This window comes from Patella vulgata, chromosome 1, assembly GCF_932274485.2.
Source record: "Patella vulgata chromosome 1, xgPatVulg1.2, whole genome shotgun sequence".
Classification (NCBI taxonomy): Eukaryota; Metazoa; Mollusca; class Gastropoda; family Patellidae; genus Patella; species Patella vulgata.
In genome coordinates, this window is record NC_065879.2 from 61,692,621 (window position 1) to 61,699,851 (window position 7,231).

The window sequence follows — 7,231 nt, forward strand, 5'->3', positions numbered from 1 at the left end:
CATATGCATGAATGAGAAGCAAGCAGTTGCCATGTTAGATATGCTAACATTTTGCACCAGATGGACCAGGAGCATTGGGCTCATCCCTCTCATTGTCCCAATGCTTAACATCAAATTTGAGTTGAGCTTTGATGGGCACCAAATCTAACTCATCCCTAACATCGGAATCAGACAAAAATTTTAGCCCCTGGAGGGTCTACAAACTTCAAACATATTTTACATTTTGCATAAAAAGCAGGGGCTATCTAGTTTCTGACCTCATTCATAAAAGCTATCGGAGTACGAAAGAGGTCAGATATTTCTGACAAAAATATTTGAAGCTGCACTATATAAAATCTCCAGTTTTAAACAAAAAAATGACACAAAATTGACGGTGAAAGAGTCAAGATGTAACGTACCTGGTGTATCAATAATGTTGATATTTGTATTATTCCAGTCGATATACGTAGCAGCTGATTGTATCGTTATTCCACGCTGTCGTTCTAATTCCATAAAATCCATCTTTGCTCCGACTAGATCTTTACCTCGTACCTGTAATATAATATAGGTTGCCAGGCAAAGAAGCATATACCCATAAGATTTCATAACACTGACAGTGAAAGTTATTGATAGCCAACAGGGAAGCATTCAAAGACTATTCATGATTTTAGTGCTACAGAATCTTGATCTATTGCAAATTTGTTTGCCTGTGAACCAAATTGATGGACCAGTTTTAAATCCGATTGAATGCAAGCAAGGAGATTATCTAGAGTTGGTATTTTAATGTTAAATAATCAATCCCAGTACATATACTAGCATGGATTAAGCAGTGAAAAATTTGATATTTTCTGAAAAATAAATGCCTTCAAAATTGCATTGAAAATGTTTACGGAAACTTCAGTAAATATCAGAGGCCTTTGGATTTTCCAGAACATGAATATTTCTCTCCATTTTGAAAGAAGATATTAATTTTCATTTTCAGTCACCTTGTTCGTTAACATTCAAATCAATTTTCAGCTGCCAACTTAAAACATCTGATGTAGGAATTTTGACTTGGTTCTGGTTTATAAAAATTGTTCACTTCTGAAGACTCTATAATCTGGTGAATTTTTATTCTTTCGTATATTTAATTGTACAATGAATTTCAACAACCGGAGGTGATTCCAAACACATAGGCAATTTTTTACTAACCATAATTAAGTAGTTTGTTCATAATCAAAGAAATTTGTTTGAAATTTATGACGGTTCAAACAGCAGTGTGTACCTTTGTTTTGTATTTGATAATGGTTATCCCTATCTGTGAAGATAATCACTGAATTATTTCTATTCATTTTCCAAGATTATCTGGGGATATAAATCCGCATAATGTAGGGAGTACTCGGAACTATTAAACTTCTAGATACTACCAGTAAATGACAAAACTGTTTAGATCAGCTGATAATCGGTGAGAATGATCTTTTATCGCAGTCATTCAATTCAAGATAACTTCTTGCAACATTTGTTGATGTTTGCTGTCAATTGCCACACAAACATATTTTCTAGCGTCTGTGTTTTTTTCCCTTCGTAGATCGATGAATGAATGTACAGTAGGCCGACATGGAAATGAAATGGAGTTTAAACATCCTATGTTCTACACCGACTGGGCTAATGGAGTCAGGCAGTGTGCTATAAGGGAAATTTTGCACAGAAAGTGGACTTACTCCACCTACTCTTATTTCGAATTCCAACTGTTAACTTGTGTTCCTTTATGTGCACGCCAATGTGTTTTCCTTTGCCCAGCATCACTGACAAGGAGGAACCACGCCGAAAAATTCTGTGGAACTTTCTCGGCCAACACCGACATCAAGGCCGATAATAGCATAGTGGGCTGGTGGATCTACAAATGATCAAAGCACTATGTATGGTACATGTACCTCTCATATACAACTAGGAATTTTTTATTGATGAAGTTGTATATCAATGTTTATAAAGCAATACTTCATGCATACTGTGTGAAATAAATACAAAAAGTAAAGCCTGAATATATACATAGTTTACCTCATGCATCTCTCCCAATCTTCCAGTATAGAATAATAATCTTTCTGTTAGAGTTGTCTTTCCTGAATCAATGTGAGCAGAAATACCAATATTACGAATATCTTCAACATTTGCGGCTACTTCCTGAAATATCATACAAAATAAACAATGGCAATAAAAATCATAGAACTTGTAGAAATAATATGACAAGCAATTGTCACACAAGATCTGCCCACATTTTGATTTTGCAAGAAATCGACTGCAGTCTTAGTGGGTTTTCTTCAAAGGTTTGTAACTCCAGGTCAGTTTGTCAGGGACAGTAATGCAGAAGTTAAGGTCCAATTTGTTCCAAATGAAATGAAATGGGGTTTAGCGTCCTACTGTTCTGGTTTGACTGGGCTAATGAAGACGGGCATAGACCATATGATATGAGGGAAATTTTATCCGGAATTCCAACTGTCAAGGTTTTTTTTTAGGTGTGTGTACATGGGACCTCAGATTTTTGGCCCATGCAAATGAACGTCCGGAGTCTGCATGGACAGCATAATACGTCCACTTGAAAACCAGACGCTTTTGTCATTCCTAACTCGTTCGCGATAATGTGCAACCCTCTCATGAGAGATGCCCACAAAACTGGCAATATGTTGAGTGGTCAATCATCGATCAGCCATCACCACGTCATGCACCCAAGTAATGTTTTTCTTGAACGCTTAAGTTCCGCAGCCCACTCCTTTACTGTGGTAAAGGAATGGGCATCATCCCCTAAAGTTGAGACCATGTCGGCATGTATCTGTGTTGGGGTTAGTCCTTTCAGTTGCAGGTAACTGATGACTGCTCTATAGTCAGTTTTTCCATTTCTGGTGATTTCAACAGGTAGGTTCGCAGGAGAAAAATAATAAGACTACAGTTGCAGTTCTTATGTTTATAATTCATTCAATGATTGTACTTGTTGGTGGCAAAAGTTTTTTTCAACCCAATTGATCTATCCATTTCAGGCTTAGAACTGTTCAGCCAGCCCGTGTATAGAAACATTAAGATTATCAGAATAACTAGTCATATTTCATACAATACAGTAAGTTAGATTATCAGTATATTTATATTTAAAGTACATGTAACTATCTGAAGAGTCCAGGGGAAGAACGATCTAAGTAACATTTTTGTCTTTTCGCATAAAAGGCAAAACAGACATTTGGACAAGTATGCTTGGGTGACCAGAATAACGAGTGGGTTTATAATTACAACTTCAAAATGATGTTTAATACAAATCATAATTACCAGTACAACAACTGATTTCCAAATTAAGGTCAAATAAAGGGTACGATGGACGTATTTGTCCTGCCGTCCTGGAGGCCATTTCAGAAGGGCCTTGGTTCGATGTGACTCCGATCGTTTTTACCTGAAATTGATTGTTCCACAGAAAGCTTATACAATTTGCTACCAGATGGCGCCATTAACTGGGGTTCGTTGAAAAAGTGACTTAGATCGTTCTTCCCCGGGGCTCTTCATTTGTATTTAACATGATATGGTAAGATTTAGATTATCAGTATAACTTGTTGTATTTAGATTTAGATTATCAGTATAAATATTTAGTTTACATGCTATGGTAAGATTAGATTATCAGTAATAACTAGTTATATTCTATATGATACTGTAACATTTAGATTATCAGTATAACAAGTTATATTCTAATTTAGATTAGAGTTTTATTATTAGTTTTGAAGATTATATTTTATATGATGTCAGACTATCGGTCATATTACAAAAAAAAAATCAAAATACAAAATTAAATCAGATCAGATTGACATTTCATTTTAATGTCTTATCCTTTAAATAATAAACATAATAGTCAATCTATTACATACTCCAAGTTTTCTAGTTGAATATAATACTGTCTGTGCTGTAAATGTAGGTGGATAAATCTGAAATAAACAAACAGAAGGAATTAAACCTGTCATTGAGAGAGAGAGAGAAATGGGGTTTAATGTCCACTCAACACAAACTAGGTCATTTCGGGACTAACACATGGTTCAATTTTATTTCAATAATTCGCTTGCGCGTAGGGGTCTTTAGCAGTGGGAGGAAACCGGATGACCCGGAGAAAACCCACGAGGTTGGACAGGTGACTCCACTCCTTGCCACGTACAACCTGTCATTGTGCTGCTGCTTACTGCTCTTAGAATTGGTAACAGGGCTATCTGAATTTTTTGAGATAGGTTTGTTAGGCAATAAAACATACGCCCACAGCAGCTAAATATAGAATTAGGGCACCGTTAGCTAAACAACAAGAATTGGTGTGTTTGAATCGATGGTTTGAGTCATTTGGGATCCCTGCAACGGATTGTGAACGGACATATTTGGGTCTGAGAAAAGGCACTTTCAGCAGTAAAAAAGGGCACTGTTGAAACCTCGCGCCCCCCCCTTGAATCCGCCTCTGATGCATATAAATTTCATAAAAGAGTCATAATCCAGGATGTCATGGTCTGACATGCAACAATATCAAAAAGAAGCAAGATTTTGGGATCAAAATCAGATAGAGATTGTGACCTCTCTAGAGACTCCACAAGTTAAAAACATGATTTTTTGTACAATCAGGCCAGGGGCCATAATGCATAAAGTTATGGTCCAATATGCGCTAATATCAAAAGGAACAGAGATCTTTGGGATATAAACATATACTGGTATTTTAATTTGTGACCTGGCCAAGACTGCAAGAGTGTCCACAAACAAATTGTGGACGGACGGTCAGGAGCGACGGCAAAATACGTCCACATGAAAATGTCGGCGTATAGAAACGTTACGATTTTGAATTAAAAATGCCAATCTGGTATACACAACAGTTAGGCCTATATATTATCAAATATAGATATAAATTATTATATAGAGCAAAGCTCTAAAGCATCGCACAAAGCGCAGTGCTTGAGCAAAGCTCTTTTCTGGTAACACAGGAGCGTAACTAAAACTGTCACCACAGACTGTTGATTAAAAACAAATTCAGACCGGAACCGGATACACTGCGCAAAAATGACAATGTGCATGCCAACTTACCAAATCTCGCCATTGAAGCGAGATTACGCGTCTCATAGAAATATTTTTATGACACATTTAATCATAATTATCACACTTTAATGTTCTTTTTTTTTTTGAAACAAAATTAATCATACAATTTAGATCTAAATTAAAATCAATTCGGAAAAACGAGATTATTTAACATTACTTGTATCACTTGAGAAACTTAAAGATACATTCCCGCGTACAAACTGGGAGATTTGATAATATATTTGGACTAAAAACATATTCAAACCAATTAATTGATCATAATTTTGCTTCAAATCCTTCTCAAAATATTGCAATTGCCAAGGAATACCCTTACTATAAAAAAAAATCGATCAAAAGAGGTCATGTTTGTGTCACGTGACTTACCTCTCTCAGTACCTAGCAACTGGGACGAAGTCGGAGGAGATTTCATTGTATACAAGATGATGTTGTCTTTAATCGCTAAACTATTTATTACAAATATCAAAGCCTAATTAAAGTCTCGTATTATCCACTGCCCAATTTTTTTTTCCCATGGTTTTTAACTCAGAAACTGTTGTACGTCTAACTCTTCATAAAGTTTATCAACATGTACATCAAGCATTCAATCTCCGCGTGCGACCTTTGACGTCACGCGTGCAGACACTCCTAATCGCTGGGCTGTCGTTTAGGGAAACCCTTACAGTTTTGTCCTGTATGCGCTCAATGAGTGTTTTTCAAGGCATCCAGTATTTTTCTAGTAAGATTGGATATTTCTTCTTTCCGACCATATATACCAAAATTGCCATACTTTTATTGGAAATGACCACCCGATAAATACTTTTCTGGGAACCTATCTTTAATTATGATGGTTCACATCAGCTTTACTCTACTTGGGCAATGCCCAAGGCCGAAGATCCCGGGGGGGACGCGTCCCTCCTGGATTTTCACGGGGGGGAGTTTTCATATGCCTCGTCCCCCCCAGAAAAATGCATCGATAAAATTTAAAAAGTCTTATTTTCAGCCCGGGAAATGTAGCCTATATTTCCGAACATGCCGATGTACAATGCCTAGAAATGGTCTCAGATAGCATTTTGAGGCATCCTAATTTTAAAAAATATATGGTTTAAATTGAAACGAACGATTATAGAAATTTAATATTTTTAGAATTACACTCAACGAGTTTAAACTACATATTTTATTGACAATATTATAATATGTTGGTATTTGATGATGGCCTGTCGGCTGGAATTATTCATTATGATAAAATAAAGAATATTCCTCATCCCTTATTTGTGTAGTTATTGATTATTCTCGCTCAAAAACGACAATTTATTCTCGGTACGTTCATCTCTGCAGAATGCTCAGAAATGGTCTCAGATAGCGTTTTCAGGCATCCTCCTTTCAAAATGTTATGGGGGAGGCCCCCCCGACCACCCGCAGAACGGTTCGCGCCTGCCGCCCGCCATCTCCGCCCCCCCCCCCCCCTAAAATTTAATAAGATCTGCGGCCGTGGCAATGCCTGTTACATATTATTTTTATTAATATACTATGATATCGTTAATCGTGCTACCGAATTAATCCTGGCAGTGGCACTCTGCCTAATCGCACGATTCAGTCACTTACAGTATCGATCCATCTCTGAACAAAATTCACCTGTTTTACTCTTATTCCAATGTCTATCAGTTTCCTCGATTTCCGCACCGCCAACATCGTTGGTACTTCTTCTTGGAACAAATCGTCAAATGGGTCTCTAAATTTTAATACAGTCGGACTACCGGTAAACAGTCTCAATGTCAAATGTAGCCATGTGCCGGAAGTAGGGAAATGTAAACAAGGTTATTTGGTTTGATGTCGTAAAAACAAAAACGACCTGGAAAAAGAACAAATCCAGGGAGAACACAGGTACCGTATTCAAAGGTTTTCTTAAAGTTAAGAAAATACTTAATTTTCCCACTGAACTAAGTGTGTTACCTTAAATCGGTATTTTACATATTATTTATGGAATAACCGCAAACGCCAAAAAAGCATGAATCTGTTTGTGTAAGTTATGGAATATCCTCCAAGCCCAGTGCCAAAAATCACGAAATTCTAACTTGAAGGCAAGTTAAGAGCGCCACTACTCTAAATCTTAGTTGTCATAGGTAATTTTTGTCGAAATATTATAATTATGAAAATATTATGTCTACATAATAAATGATAGTCTTTGCAGGAAGAGATGTTT

At 36.6% G+C, this 7,231-nt stretch overlaps 1 protein-coding gene across 1 annotated transcript in view; it reads right to left on the minus strand.

The window, feature by feature from the left end:
- LOC126831164 (elongation factor G, mitochondrial) overlaps positions 1-6,838 on the minus strand; it is a 28,366-nt gene extending 21,528 nt beyond the window's left edge. Inside the window, exons 1-4 of the mRNA XM_050561858.2 lie at positions 6,664-6,838; positions 3,858-3,914; positions 2,017-2,139; positions 399-531 (exon numbers count right to left, since the gene is read on the minus strand). Coding sequence (XP_050417815.1) covers positions 399-531; positions 2,017-2,139; positions 3,858-3,914; positions 6,664-6,720 — 370 coding nt within the window. The 5' untranslated portion in view covers positions 6,721-6,838. The remainder of the gene's footprint in view (positions 1-398; positions 532-2,016; positions 2,140-3,857; positions 3,915-6,663) is intronic.
- Positions 6,839-7,231: the final 393 nt, after the last annotated feature.